Source organism: Camellia sinensis, chromosome 7, assembly GCF_055761805.1.
Source record: "Camellia sinensis isolate YWXY chromosome 7, ASM5576180v1, whole genome shotgun sequence".
Classification (NCBI taxonomy): domain Eukaryota; kingdom Viridiplantae; phylum Streptophyta; class Magnoliopsida; order Ericales; family Theaceae; genus Camellia; species Camellia sinensis.
In genome coordinates this window covers 121,941,349-121,957,114 of record NC_138967.1, presented here as the reverse complement: position 1 = coordinate 121,957,114, position 15,766 = coordinate 121,941,349, and the positions used below count along the sequence as shown (strand labels likewise).

Genomic DNA, 15,766 nt, shown 5'->3' with positions numbered 1-15,766 from the left:
CTACCACCTACTCATAACTAGAGTGAAACAAAAGAAAATAAGGTAAAAAATGGTGTCCATAATCTTAGTCAATGACAAATATAAGTTACATTAATTAAAGCTTTTTTATTTATTTTTATCATAATAATCATCTATCATAATTTCAATTGATATATAAAAGCACGAATCCCTCTTCCATGAATAATCACACTGATGAGGTCACAAATCTCATAAATTCTTAGGGATCAGATAACAAATAGAATAATACAGCCAAACTACTACAGAATATGAACTAGATCTTTCAGACCACAACTAAATTTGTAAAGAATGTTGACAATAGGCCATAGACTCTTTAACAAACTCCAAACTTTAGACCACAGAAGATCAAAAATAATTGTCTTTAAAAGGCATGCATATTTAAACGGGATGAATTACACAAGCATTTTATGAACTCTAGACGTCAATGTTTCACTAAATGTGAGCTTAATCTATTGCACAAAGATTAGACAGAGAAAGCTTCTTCGCTTGAAATAGAGCTAACTGTTACATATTGGGTCTCTCATTTGAAAATCAGCATCTCCTGGCGAGCGCCAGAAAACATTCAGCGATAATCAGCTGGGACATAAGGTGTTGATGCACATTAAACCCAAGAGCAGAGAAGAAAAACAAAAATAAGCAACCAAAAAAAAAAAAAAAAAACATATATGCAGTTTTACTGGTTTTCCCATTAAACACATCCAAAGAACTGTTCCAACGCTGGGGAGCTGAAAACATTAGCAGCAGTTCGTTCTGGTTTTATGGGAGAAATGTGAAGCTGATATTTGATGAACCGCTGTAAAAAAAGAGAGAAAAAAAAAGGGATTATAAAATATATAATAGAAGGAGAAAAGGCTTACTGTAATACTGGAAAAAATGTATAAAATAGCAATACAAAAATACAGTCTAATATGTAGTCCACATGGGTTAACTAAGAATACTATATATCGAGTCTTGACTGTACCATACCTCATATTCTTTATGAACAAAGATAAACTATCTAGCAGTTTCTGAAAATGACAACCTACTCATTTTGCCTATGCAGAATGGAACTCTCCATGGGAAAAACAAAATGTCATCTTTTATGGTCCCGTCAAAAAGCAATCAGAAGTAACAAGAGAGGTTTCCATTTGAACATTTAAAAACATGCCAATAATTAGCAACTAATGGTGAATTGGAAAACTCAAATTTTGATTTGGAATGGAACTCTTAAGCTACCCATCAAGAAGAAGTCAGAAATTGTAATTCAAAGTTGTATCAACAAAGCATGCGGTGCAAAAACATGTTTATTTGGGTGTGGGGAAGTTGTCGCTCTGGTTTACGAATCAGTGTAATGAAATGTCATATTTTGTGTAATATATCACTCTGAATGAGTTTTTTTTGGGTGGATAACTTTGAATGAGTTATTATTATGTTTTCATTACATGCTTCATTGTTGGATAGTTAATATTTTTCTTTTCTTCCTTTATTTTAATAAGCAGTTTAGTTGTACCCTATAATTCATCATATGATCCTTGATTTGATAACTGTCATACAAAAATTAGAAATTTACCGCTAGTTGATAAACGATATCAGGATTTGAGTCAATATGCCAATCTGGCTCCAGTTGCCGAACGAAAGATGTCCGACCATTTTCTGTGCCACAAAAGAGAACCTGCAGGAGAGCATTACATATGTAAAAACAAATAGATGGCAAATATAGGAAAGAAAGAAACTTATTTTGAAAAGGTACACAACGATGAGAAGAACTTATCAAGCAAATCCAGAGACAACAAAACTTACCTATGGAAATTTTCCCCGCCTGATAAAAATGTTCACTAAAACTTCATAGTATTCCTTTTTCAAAATTTCAGAAAAGCTCCACAAATATCAAAGATCTGGCACTATGAAAGGATTATAACATCAGAGGACCTTTGCAATTCTATCTAAGGCTCAGTTTGTTTCGACGTAAAATATTTTTCTTGTAAATTGATTTTACACACAATGTTTTTGATTTTGTTTTTTCGGTGTTTGATTGACACTTTAAACAAAAACATTTTATTGCCTAAAAGAGAAATTTGATTCAATAAAGTGTCATTTATGACTTTTTAGTGAGCTAAGATATTTATTTGAAAATGCTAAATGTGATGAAAAAATAGTGAGTGAGAGTCAACTTTGTAAAATCTAACAGAATTTTTAAAAGTAAGTCATTTTGAAAAAATGATGCAAAAATATTTTCCTTACAAAACGTTTTACTTGCTTTTTGTTCAACCAAACAAAGGAAACTAAGTGAAATATTTTTGACAAAACCATTTTACGTCAAAACAAACGGAGCCTAAAGGTAAAATCCATGAAGTTGGGGTAACCATCTCCAGATATTTCAAGGGACAACTAACTCTCATCTGAAAGTTGAAAGGTATAACCTATGACCAATTTGTTTCTTGTCCCTTTTCTTGGTCCTGACAACATTTTCATAAATGGTGAGAGAGAGCAATGAAGCACATACACTCCGTGGGCAATGGCAACACTAGACTTCTCCTAGTTGAAGGATTTCCTTTAAAAAAAATAATAATAATAATAATTAAATAGTGCAATGGCTATGTTAATTAAGAAATGGCAGCTAGGGATGTCAACCGAACAGGTTTTTTTTTTGCGGATGTCCCATTCCTCGTCACTGCATTTTGGGTGGGGTTTAGCAAGTACCCACATACCTGACCACTTTTTTTTTATATACAAAATATATAAATCAATTTAAATCAATCTAATAAAATAACTTAATAAATTAAATTATAACATTACTAACCACCACCAATGTAACAATACAACAATCCAAGTCTCAAAATATACAAAATAAAAGTCTGGCTTGCTTATATTTTAAAATTAAATAAATTAAACATTGGAAAAACTTCAGATAAATGAGAAATGGAAAAATTAATTGCATATTAGCGGCTACTTTTTGTAAATATCCTCATACATGGTTTGGAAAACAGAATATCAAAGGCATGTAATCATACTGGTCACGACTTTTTATTATGTTTTTACCCTTGAGCAAATTTAAAATCAAGGACAAAACCCTAAAATTCAAAACACAATCTCTGTCCACACCCTCACATCCCCACAGCCAGCTACAACTGCTGCAAATCCCTCCACCACCCCCCAACCCCACCCACACCCCTTCTGCCACCCATAGCCCCTCACCACACCCTCCACAGCCACCCCCAACCCCTTCTGATATTTCCCCACCACAGCTACCGCTACCACCACCGCCACCCTTCGAAAACCAAAAATTCCCACACCCTTCCCCAACCCCTGCTGCTGTCCTCTCAGCTGGAGGATGGGAAGACATTGAGGGAAGAAGAGAGAAAAAGGGAGGAAAGAAGGTATGGATGTAAAGAGAAGATGAAAGGTTAGGGAAGGGATAACTTTGGGAGATACCATGTGTGATATTAGTTTTCGCCAGTTCATGCATGGAATATTTACAAAAAAGTAACCACTAATAAGCAATTACTTTTCCCATTCTCATTTATCTAATATTTTTCTTAAAGTTTTAATATTCTAAATATATTTTTGACATACTTGGCTTGGGGTAGGGATCAGGATCGGAGGAACCAACACCAGTCCTGCCCTGAAATCCATTGCAGGTGGTGTGGAAAAAACTTGCCCCCTTCATTGGGATTGTGAAAGCCTGTTCAATTGAGGGTGGGGCAGACCAAAATTGTCATCCGTCCAGGCAAGATTGAGCTCAACAAAATATAGAGTCGGAAGAAAGTAGAATGTCAATGTCACACTACTACTATAATAATTATGATGAAAAGGGTAACAAGCTTGCTCAAAAATATGAGAGGCAACAGCAGATGACATGACATAAAACAGGTGTCATAAAAGGTGCAGGTGGATGTATGCAGCAACAGGTGTAGAGAGGACTGCACTGTAACCATCTCAACTTCTTGCTTTCCACCACCAACCCTCTTCAAAGAAAGAGGCAAATCATTGCTGCCTGCTCTCAAGAAAAAGGGAGAACAAGATGACCCTCAATCGCTTCAAAAGTTGTAGACCAAAGGAGCTGCTGTCTACAAATACATTCATCAAAGGAGCTTAAACATCACACTAGAATGAAACATGGAGTGCCTAGTGGTTAAGTGGATTCAATGACCTATTTCCAGTTAGATACTTGCAATATGATTAATATTATGTCAAACCAGTCACTTTATCCTAGAAAATGGACAGTTGAACACAACCAAAGTTTGCTAATTGGCTCAAAGCTCAAACTAAGATGGCACTTATGATACTCAACAGTTCCTTAACCTAAAAACCAATCTCAAGAAGATTATAACTCCAAAAATTCAATGGAAAAAAAATAATAATTTACAATTCATAATATTTCAAATACTGCCAGTAATGCATACACAAATTACCTTATCTTTGACCAAGCCGCCAGATGTAAAAACCCCAGCATCTTCTAAAGCTAGGAGAACCTTTTTCTGCATGCATTTATTCATATGTGAATGAATGACAAGAATACTATTTTCTATTTATTGCAATTGACAAGTATGGACTGTCAAAACAAAATAAATAATTTGTTCGTGATGTTCTGTCAAGCTGTAAAGTGTTTAAACTGCAATAGAAATAAGAGAGGGAAGATACTAAAAAAATAAAAACTAGCTAAGCTTGTTGTCTGAAAAAAATACCAAGGCAATAAATATAACACAGGACTACAAGTGCTTATGTACTACAAGCATCCACAGATACATCAAGTAGATACAATTACATACTAGTTGTCTAAGATCCATAAACTTATCCAAGCTTGTCCTCAAGATTACTTTAATATGAAATTCTAAGGGAGCAAAACAAGCATTATCATATAGAAACAGATTTATTTATTTATTTTGGATACATTGAATGAAATGGCAATAACAAGATCAAATGTCTCATATGTTCCACCTAAGAAGCACGGACACTTCTAAGAAGGTGACGTATTCCGTGTCGTGTTGTGTCCGTGTCAGACACCAACACTCTTTGGACACTTCCCCGACACGTGTCCGCCACTCTTCAAAATGTGTCCTATTTTTTAATTTTTTTTAAAGACCCGGAGATTCTTTGGACATTTGGAGGCACATGTGTTGATCGCTTAAACACACGTGTCTCTCGATTAGACACGAATGAAATTAATTTTAAGTTCGAATAAAACAACTTAAAATACAATAATAAAACAAAACCATATAAATTTAGAAGAATTAGTGTCACGTTGTTTTTTTTATAATCTTTGAATGATATATTCATATATATAACATTTAATAAATATATGAAATTATATACTTCATGTGTCTTCCACGTGTCGTGTTTTGCATTTTTTGAAAATTGGCGTGTCGGCGTATCCGTGTCGTGTCGCATGTCCGTGTCCATGCTTTTCAATGTTCCACCAATTTTAATCCACTCCATACTTCGTATTCTCATCCGAATTTATTTTATGAGGATCAATTTGGACTCGTATTTGCATAAATGGAGAACATAATTGTGGTATGCTTCTCTGAAAGCTATATTTGCAAGAAGTTAAAACCAGCTATTTCCAGGAAACTACTAAAATAGTTTTCTGCGTATTGCAAAGCTTAAGTTTATTAGAAAATAAAATGACAAGAAAAGGTACAGTTTCCACGACTTGATCTTTTCTTTATTGGAATTTTAGAAGAATAAAAACAAGAGATAAAACGATAAAATTGAAACCACTACCAAACAACTTTTTAACAAAAAAGAATAATAAGGGGTTAAAGCTTAAAGGAACACATCAGTTGTGTGCAACACAATTATACACTTCACAAATTGATGGTTAAATATTTAGAATATATGAAATTGGCTTGTATAGCTTCTTCTTTTTTTCGTTCTTTATTCTTTCCTCTTTTTTTTTTTGGGGGGGGGGGGGGGGGGGGTGTTGTGGCGGGGGTGTGTGCTCTTCTAGAGAATGAACTCAACCCCAACAACAATACTTCATCATACAATTTTGCAATCATACAATTCCATCAAGGAATGGAATATGTATTCATGGATGTCTACGAAAAATGGAATGTAACAATTTTTTTGATGCATCACTGTTTTTATCTACATATTCCGCCACTCTAGCAAAATATCAACTGATACAGGGGGAAAAAAAATTGGGGGCTGTTCAGTTGTGTTCTATTTTTTTTTTTTTTTTTTGGGAAACAAAACAATGAAAAGCTGGAAAGCACCAGTCGTTTTCATTTTTGTGCAAAAACACTTTAAAAAAATTGAAACAACTTTTTGGTATATCCTAAGAAGTGGGTTGTTTGCAAAATAAAAAATAAAACAAAAAAAAAAATCTTCGGAAATAGTTTACCAAACAAGTTTTTGTATTTTCCAGAAAGTCAAAAAAAACAAACAAACAAACAAAAAAACACAACCAACCAGACCCTCAATGTGCCAATTGGTAAATTATGAAGTCAAACTAACAAAATTTTATGCAGTGATCATACAGAGTAGGGCATAGAACCAAATATGACGAGTCTATATGCACAAATAAATTTCCTGAGGAACACATGCAAGGCTTGCCCAAGCACTTAAAAGCACATCACTCGACGGAAAATGTAAGAAAACAAATTATGCTAATGGCTACTAGTAAAAAAGGAATAAACAGACAGGTTTACACTCACTTCACTTTCATCATCCAGAACTCTTTCCATGAGATAAAGATCACAAAATTTTGTAATCTCCAGCAGTACTTCCAGCACAGAGGATCTCACAGTAGCTTGTTTCTGCCAGAAAAAGAAAATTTTAACATCAATCCTTTCAGATTGTTAACTCATGCACAAAATTACTTGACAAAGAATGTCACCACCTGAAGCTCCTCTGGACTAGTTTCCTCAAGGATTACACCAAGCAACCGACACGTTACCTACATAGGGGAAGCAATGGAAGGATTAAAATCACAAACGAGTTAAATAGATAAGAAAATCTTAGATTCTCCTGAAAATTTTATTCTATAAGTTCCTAGATCTCTACCTAATTCAACCACCCAACTTCTCAATAATTCAACCAAATTCATCCAGACAATATATATATATTCAACAGTTACATCAAGATTATTGTTGTTGTAATTGTCGGCGCTGGAGGTGGTGGTGGCGTTTCGTTGTCGTTATTAATATTATTTTCCATTGATATTATTATTATCAACAACAAAAATTGAAACCTACAGTAGGAGCAAGAAGTTATACCATGACACTGGCATTTTTTTGTCTAAACTATGCACAAGGAGGTTGAAAATGCATTAAATTTAGTACTGGAAACCCATGACTAGAGAAATAAAATAGCTGAAGTCAAGTCAAGTCAATTGACTTCAAGATGCAAGGATGGTGATATGACAAATACATCAAACTTAAAGATCCAATATAAGGAGGGAAATTAAATTATAAAAACTACAAGAATCTCGTAGTGAAGAAGTCACTGACCTAAAAAAATTAAACTAATGTCTACATAAGTCAAAGGGGGATCAAGTATATCGAAAAGGTTAGAGAAAATCAGAACTAAATTAGTATAACACATCCGAAAATGGAGATTCAAAAGTAGGACCTGTCTCCCATGCTGTAATTCGTTCTCCATGGATTGGTCGAAACATGAGAGTTACAAGTTCAAAATGAAAAATTTAATCCTTAATAACATTTTGGCCAACAATTTGCCCAACAATCCCATTTCAGTATATCTAAAGTTCTCTTTAACTTGTAGATAGTCATTATTTAAATGAAAATATTGATCTGGATATTCACTTTATTTCTGATCAACCTAAACATGTGGTTATCTGCTAAATTGAGGTCACTCCCACATAAACCTTCATTTCGTAGTCACAATCTTCAAGATTCATGGATGTGTTTTGTCCACTGCATAACTAGCATAATGGCATGAAAAAATCCTGTCTGGAACCAATAGACGGAGCAATTAACGTTGCAATTCATAGCTTTCTCTGATTCTTCAAGAGTTGTATGCAAAGTTAACAACCATGTAATTTATTAGAGTTGGAACACCAAATGCAAGCCAGAGGAACAACTTGGTTGGAACTAGGTTTTACTCTAACAAAGGGAAGGAGAATCACTCAACTCATGTGCAGGAATATTTGAACTCCAAAAAGAAAACTGCAGACATTTAGTTCCAAAATTTTTATTTGTAATCTGAACAGTAATTGATAGTTATCAGATTAAAAAATTAATTTTACTGCTTGAACAACTTAACACCAAAAAACATGTATGATTTTAGAGCATTACAATTACAGCAATAAACACCACTTGGAAGACCTGAACGATAAACCAAAAATGTCCAACTCAATGTTGTCAGTATCTTACGATTCACGATACATTTGCTATATAATAAGGTACTAAGTGATATATACTATTTGGCATAAACTAAATAAGTGCACTTATATAAATAAGTGTACTTGTTTGAGTCACATCACGTCTCTACTTCTCTGCACACGTAAAAAGTCAAAAAGTATACTTATTTAGATTATCCAAAACAACCAAATAACCTTATGGTTCTTCAACTCAATTTGATTCGAGGATATAATAATGTACTGAGTGCTATATCTTTTGTTATACATATTTTAACTCCGCTATACATTTTATGCATTGAATATTGATGTGTGCATATCTTTAATTCAAGGAACCTTACTTTGCAATTTTAAGGATTATGCACTGTTTAGTGTTTTGTTCTCACAAGATATTTGCTTTTTCAACCAGTATATTTATTTTTCTACCTATTTTTTAAAATATTAAAGAAACTTATGATACACTATTTAAAAATAAAAAAAAAAACGATAGGAAGCACGAATACATATATGGGATACGGATACGATACCGATACAGCGATACGGCAAAATTTGAAAAACTAGGATACGGGTACAGCGGGTGAAGGGGCTAAATGTGAAACAGGTCAGATCCAATCCAAGCCTTGGGCCGGTCCAATCCTCTAAGCCCAAATCCAAGTGGGTTAGATGAACATGTGGCATGCCAATTAAGCCCAACTCCATGATCAACAGTCCACCCAAGTCCTCAAGCACTTAGGCTCAACTTGCAGTGGAAAGGTCAGTCCAGCCGTGATATTGGGCTGGGCCGAGCTGCAAGACTTAATCTAGGGACCGAACTGATGGGCCGCACCCATCATCAAAACCAAAGTGGGCCGAGCCCACGCAAAGATATCCGAGTGGGCCAGCACATCTCACATCTCTACAAATAGTCCCACAAAAAGCCAAACTGAGACACAACGGTACCGAGCTGAGGGAACCTCTCAGAGAAACGTGAAAGCTATGAGCGCATGCATGTGCAAGCTGCCACCTCAGCTAGTCTCCTCCCATAGAATCACGGAATTGGTTGATCAAGGGAATGTGGTCTGTTATCAACATGATTACAACAAGTATGTGCATCCATTATCAACAACTTGATGGTCCCCTACCTTGAGCAACGTTAAAATAAACTTGGCAGCACCAAAGCTCCATGAAACCATCTTGAGCAACAAGCAAAGTTTTTTATATAAGCCTCACTCTCTTCACATTGAAGGTATCTAATTTGATCTTAAGTTGAGCACAACCGAATTTACTCTTTCATTTACTCTCTCTACACCTAGAGAGAGTTCATCATCTTCTCCGATCACTCATCCCCACGCCGGAGGGGTTTTCCGGCCGGGCAGCCTTGATGGTGTTCTGTGTTGCAGGTCCTCGGTTCCTGGACAGTCCATTCAGTTGTGAAGCTTCGATCCACTTTCATGTAGTGCAGTATTTGGTACGCACAGCAGGGATACGTTTATAAAAAATATTATTTTTACAATTTTTAGTAATGCAGTATGCATAAAAATAAAACCTAAAACAAAAGACAACTTGATAAACAAGAAAGATTCCTATAAAACTAAGAGTCTTCAAGGTCAATAGTTTCAACTTGTTCCCCTTCATCAGTGAATATCACAAACCTTAGCTAAAGCCAAAAAACTATTCTAATAAAAATTTCAGCAAATATACTTTTTTAAGTCATCAATGATAACCTAGGAAGCATGGATACGGATACGGATACGGATATGGCGATATGGGGATATGGATATGGCGATACGTCAAAATTTGAAAAAGTATGATATGGGTACGACGGGAATATGTTCGTAAAAAAAAATATTTTTATAATTTTAATAATGTAATATGCATGAAAATAAAACCTAAAGTAAATTAATAAATAAAGAGAGGGATTCTTATTAACCTAAAAGTCTTCAAACATTCATAAAACATCCAAAACTAAAAGCAAAAGCAAATGCAAATTAAATATCATCCTTACATGCCAACACCAAAAAAAGAATGAAAGCAGAGAGAAGAAACGTGAGAGAGTGAGAAAGCAAGAGAGAAGTGAGAGAGACAATAAGGATACGTTAATTTGACAAATTCTATTACTTTAACTCTCACTATATTCCTCTTATCAAAGAACTAAACAAAATATTATAAGTAATATGTAACTTCGAGTATCCGATACTTCAAAATTAAGCGATACTTTAAAATTAATAAAAAATTAATTAAGAAGTATCCGATACGTATCCGCGAGTATCCAAGGAGTATCGGTATCCGATAAGTATCCGATACAGATACGTCTCCCTTTTTGAAGTATCCGTACTTCATAGACAATAGGCAAGTTCTATGATTAGAAGCTTGACTGGCAAAGGCAGGAGCATGCTATGGATAATAAACTCAAATTTTCTAATTTCTTGAGAAGGAGAATTGATGGTGCAACCCTTGACTATTTGGAAGCCCATTATCAAATTTGGAAGCCTAGGATGGAGCCCGTGGGTCCAGAAGCGTTTTCGCTTTATAAATGTAATTGGAAATATTATTATTTAGTTGGGATTTAAATCAAGTATTAGAGAGAGATTTTGATTTTGTTTCCAATAATGTTTGGAACTTGTTTCCTAAATTAATTAAGGTTTTGACATATAAATATTGAGTCTTTGGTATTGTAAGAGTTAGTTTTTTAAGAACGAGATATTGAGTTGAGAAAGGCCATGGAAATTTTGTGTTCTCCCCTCCCTCTCTCCTTCTCCATATTTTGTTCCTCGTCAAGAATCCATGTTCATGTCAACAAGACATTTGAGTACAGAACTACATCAACCATAAATTTGCTACTTCTACAAAATAAGAACATTACAAGCAACACCAAATATATTGTATATGCACCAGAAAATGTTGTAGTGTATAGACAAATTACCTTCCTTCCTTCACTCAACTTCTGCCTAACTATTTGTCCTAGAGTTGGCTGTAGGAGGAAAGAAAACACATTAGTCGTAAACCCATTAAGAATAAAGCAATGTAATTCAATTTCAAATATAGATAGAAAGTGATTTAATTACCTTTACGGGCTGAAAGAACTCATCAATAACATTTTGTGCTCTTGAATCTTCTGAAGGAGAGCAAACTCCAGAAGATGTCAAATTTGTATTTGAATGATTACTTACACCAGAACTACTAGATGTAGGTGCTTGTCGTTTAGGTTGTCTTCTTTGAGGTCCACTAGGTGATCTCAATAGCCTCCAAGTAAACAGTATTGCAATGGCAAGCCCTGCCACAGCCCCAACAGATCGAGAATCCTGCCAGTAATTCCAAAGGCATAAAAATCATCATAATATAACAAACGCAATTTATCCAAAAGGTTAACACACGTACACATACATAATTAGCTTTCCCAAAAAACAACAAAATACCATAGGACCAAAGCTGAGACTTTATAGCGGAGAAAATCTATATAGCTCAACTTACCCTAATTTTTAGATACTCCCATGGTTCTAAATCGCAGAATCGGGACATCAAACGGGTATCATTTGCAGTGTATGATGTGCCGAGTGATATGTATTGGGAATTTGGTGTCGCGGTAGTGAAAAATTTAAAATCATTAGCAACCGCTTGATATGCAGGTTTTTACCTTTGTAAGCTCAATTAAACACATTTAAATCAATACTTTGATATATAGAAGCATTTTTAACTATGGATGAACTTCAATTGATTTGTGATGATTTTAACTTTTTTGATTTTACAAATTACAATTATAAGCTTTACCAAACAATTTGTTAAATTACAGATGCTATTTTAATTTTAATCCTAAAAAGGATTCACATCAAATAAATCTAATTACTTATTGTGGTATTGAACATTAATCCCACATTGGAAAACCCCAACAAACCATGCATATTAGAGTATGTATAAAAACAGCTTCAGTGCCTTTGTTCTTTAATTCCGTTGCTGTCCCACATTGAAGACACACGGAGAGCATTACAAAGTGTAATGCTTACAAAAGCACCCAGTATTTGCACTCTTTGCAATGACTTGAATGCTGGCCGCTTGGCCCTCTAGCCACAGCCTTGTGCCACGTGCTTTTGAAAAGGAAGCAAAATGATGGCTAATAAAGGTGCACTGGAGTAAAAGTATTTGTAGTTCGAGGAACAGGTTTGAACCAGACCGGATTAGTGCCAATAGTGTTTAAAAGGCTCTAGGCACACCGAGGCTATAAGGTCTCCTATAGCCTAAGAACAAGGCGAGGCGAGGCGAGGCGAGGCGAGGCGAGCGCCTCTCCAAAGCAAGGCGCAAGTAATAGAAGAAAAGCAAAATTATAAAATAGGCAAACTTTTCAACATAACAAATATATATAGAATTCCAAAAATTATAAAAGCAAGCTTCACAAGCATAACAGAGAAGAAAAAATAGAGAGATAACCCAGCGAAGAAGCAAGAGAAGAAAAGAAGAAAAGAAGAAAAATAAGGAAAGAAAAACAAAGCCAGTCCCATGAAGAGAACCCATCGAAGAAGAGAAGAAGAAAATAAAGGAAGAAAAAACAGAGGCAGAGAGATAACCCAACCAAGAGAACCCATCAAAGAAGAGAAGAAGAGAAACAAAACCACCAAAGAAAAAGAGAACCACCAAAGAAAATGAGAAGAAGAGAAGAATCTGAAGAAGAAGCCGAAATCATGTCGTCTTCTCACTTTTTGATCACTTTTTTATCTCCTCCAATTAGGATTTTTTTTAATCACTTTCTGCTCTCTTTTGACCACATTTGGTTATTTTATATTGAAGAGTTTTGATTTCTTGTGGTTATGCCCACAAAAAAACACTTAATCAATAGTTGGAGTAGAAAAATAAGTAAAGCCCATGAAGCTCGCGCCTTGCGTCTCGAAAAAAAGCCCTCACTTCAGCGCCTAAGCCGCGCCTTACGTATTGTGCCTCACCTCAACCTGTTTGAAGTGCAAGGTTGCGCCTCACGCTTAGGCGTGCGCCTAACCGCGCCATTTAAAACACTAAGTGCTAATATCGGTGTTTCAACCGATTTGGCCCGTTTTGTACCGTGAACTGGCAGCCGGTTAGCTTGCAAAATAAATTCACACCACTACATCATTGTGTATCTAAATCAGAGAGCCAAAATTCCAGTACAAACCGGCTGGTTTTTAGAACTATGGATACTCCCTTTTTACTACAGAAAAAATATAATAATAATTTCAGTGTTTTTTTTTTTTTACTTTATTTTGTTTCCTCACATTACATGAGATTGGTATCATCAAGACAAGAATTGACTAGCAGAAACAAACAGTATGGCCCTGACAAGATCTTTATTGTGACCTTATGGGGAGTATCTCTGATAATATACAGGTCACGTAGTTGCAAACCAACATACCCAGTTGTTGGCTGTTCTTTAGAAAGACAGTACTGCATTTTTATTGTCAGTGGATAAACCTCTCATTGGCTAAAAACAAACAGAGACCTCTATGTTCTCAAAAAATTAATATGAATCTCCATATACAAATTCACAACCAATCACAAAGCAACTATTGATAGCAAATATCGCATTCAACTAGGATAACAAACCTCTTCTATTGCTTCTATAAAGACAAGATCATCGCTTTCAATATCAAAATAATTACTTCTTAAACGCTAAAGAACCAACTTGAGTGTATTCAAGTGGTTGTACCTCTAGGTTTCTAGGGAAAGTCTGGGGTTTGAGCTTATGGAGAAATGTCAAACCTATCTTACCAGAAAACACTAATACTTTAGCGAATTACGTATTAGTACACACGTTCCAAAACATGGTACATTTTCGTTCCAAAATAGTAAATTTAATGATCCAAAGCGATCTCAAAAGTTTTTTCCAATACCTTAAATGTGGTTAAGAGAAAAAAAAAAATCAAATATATGAACTAAAATCTAAGGTGAATTAAGTTTTGACAAGACAAAAATATAAAAAATGGGTCATAATTTTCAGAAAAATAATTTGCTACATTAACAATAATGATAATAATAAATTTATTAGATACCTAATAGTTAAAAGAAAACTACTCTACAAGTACCTCAAATTTTTAAGCCTAGTAATATATATAAATCTACTCCTATCGTACCAAATTGAGAGTATGCGGCGTACCACGTTCTTATTGCCGCTCCATGTACCGGAACGATCCACGTTCTAGGTAACATAGTGTCAAACACCCAATTGTGCTAACTTTACTTACTAACCCATTAGCATCAAACTATAATGTCTGAGATTAAATTCAAATACAAAATGTCCAAGATTAAATAGGATACTTATGAACTGTGATGGTGAATATAATGTCTGAGAACTAATTCAAATATATAGACTCAGTTTAGCAGTTTTGGCCTAAAGGGTTTAGCACCAACTCAAACTAGTCCATAAGTTGGATATATATATATATATATATATTCAATGGAGGTTTTTTTTATTATAAATAAAATGAAATAAACGAGATTAGACCTTATGTTCAACTAAAACCTCATATTTCGATAAATCAACAAAAGAGAGTAATTTGAAGCGCATGAAGTTTCCAATTTTAGAAGAAAACACCAATTTTTTATCACTAAATCACCAAAATGAAAAGACATAATAAAGGAAATTCAAAGAACATGAGAGATATTCGATGCAATCATCAACAAAGTAACTAAAAAAGGAACGATTACGACACTAAAAAGCCCTCTCAGATCCGTACACATACATACTGTATGCAGATATATATATATATATATATATATAAAGTTAAATGTATTATTTGAAAGAGAGAGAAAGAATAGAGAGAAACGAACGAGATTGTTGAGGGAGATGGAAAAGAGATTGGACATCTTGAGGCTGAGATAAGCCCCAAATCTCTTGATCAGCTGTACCAACTCTTTCTTTGAGTTATCACCCATAGCCGAACACACACTACGCCGTCACAATCCAGATTCTAGAGAGACAAAATCTTCCTTCTGCTTCTTCGAGTTCACAGATCTTCAACTCGATCGGTCGCTCAGAAACAAATGGACATAGAGGGAGAGAGATTTCGTTTGTGTTTTTGTTGGCGAGTGTTGCGGCGACGAGGGCAAACTAAAAGCGTACGTGTAGATGAGTCGAATCTATATATATATAGCAAGTCTATGAAATCGACGGTTAAGCTTTTTGTGAGAGATCAACGGTGGTTTGAGCGTTGATGAAAAATATAATCTGAAATGTCGCTGTCTATCGAGTGGACGAGATCTTAATTGGATGGGGTGTGCATTTGTCCCAGGGCGCGGAAATCCATAGTTTGCATGGTGAAACGACGTAGTATGACAATATCTGCCTGTCAATGTCCACCTTTGGCTCATGAGTAATAGGTTTTTATCAGATGTGGTGTTTTAATTTAGAAAGTAGCGTGCCGCCGGTTCGAAATCAGATTAGACGGTCTTGTTAGTCTGTAGACAGTGTTGTTCAGTCTGTGAAGGTCAATCACGGATCATGTTTTG

The 15,766-nt window shown here is 35.0% G+C and overlaps 1 protein-coding gene across 4 annotated transcripts; it reads right to left on the bottom strand.

Moving 5' to 3' along the window:
• Window positions 1-373: 373 nt before the first annotated feature.
• LOC114301095 (peroxisome biogenesis protein 22) lies at window positions 374-15,492 on the bottom strand. Of its 4 annotated transcripts, none has more exons than XR_014335961.1 (10): window positions 15,089-15,399; window positions 11,365-11,601; window positions 11,223-11,270; window positions 6,842-6,898; window positions 6,657-6,758; window positions 4,410-4,475; window positions 3,571-3,679; window positions 1,798-2,712; window positions 1,568-1,669; window positions 374-811 (listed from the first exon to the last, which is right to left on the bottom strand). XR_014335961.1 is itself a non-coding variant. In XM_028246007.2 (9 exons), the coding sequence occupies exons 1-8, from the start codon at window positions 15,191-15,193 to the stop codon at window positions 1,599-1,601; spliced, it is 795 nt and encodes a 264-aa protein (XP_028101808.1). In that variant the 5' UTR covers window positions 15,194-15,399; the 3' UTR covers window positions 374-811; window positions 1,568-1,598. The 4 variants fall into 4 exon arrangements, 2 of the variants coding, with proteins under 2 accessions (XP_028101808.1, XP_028101807.1); XR_003642912.2 differs by having other exon boundaries at window positions 1,798-1,898; XM_028246007.2 differs by lacking the exon at window positions 1,798-2,712.
• Between the last annotated feature and the right edge of the window lie 274 nt (window positions 15,493-15,766).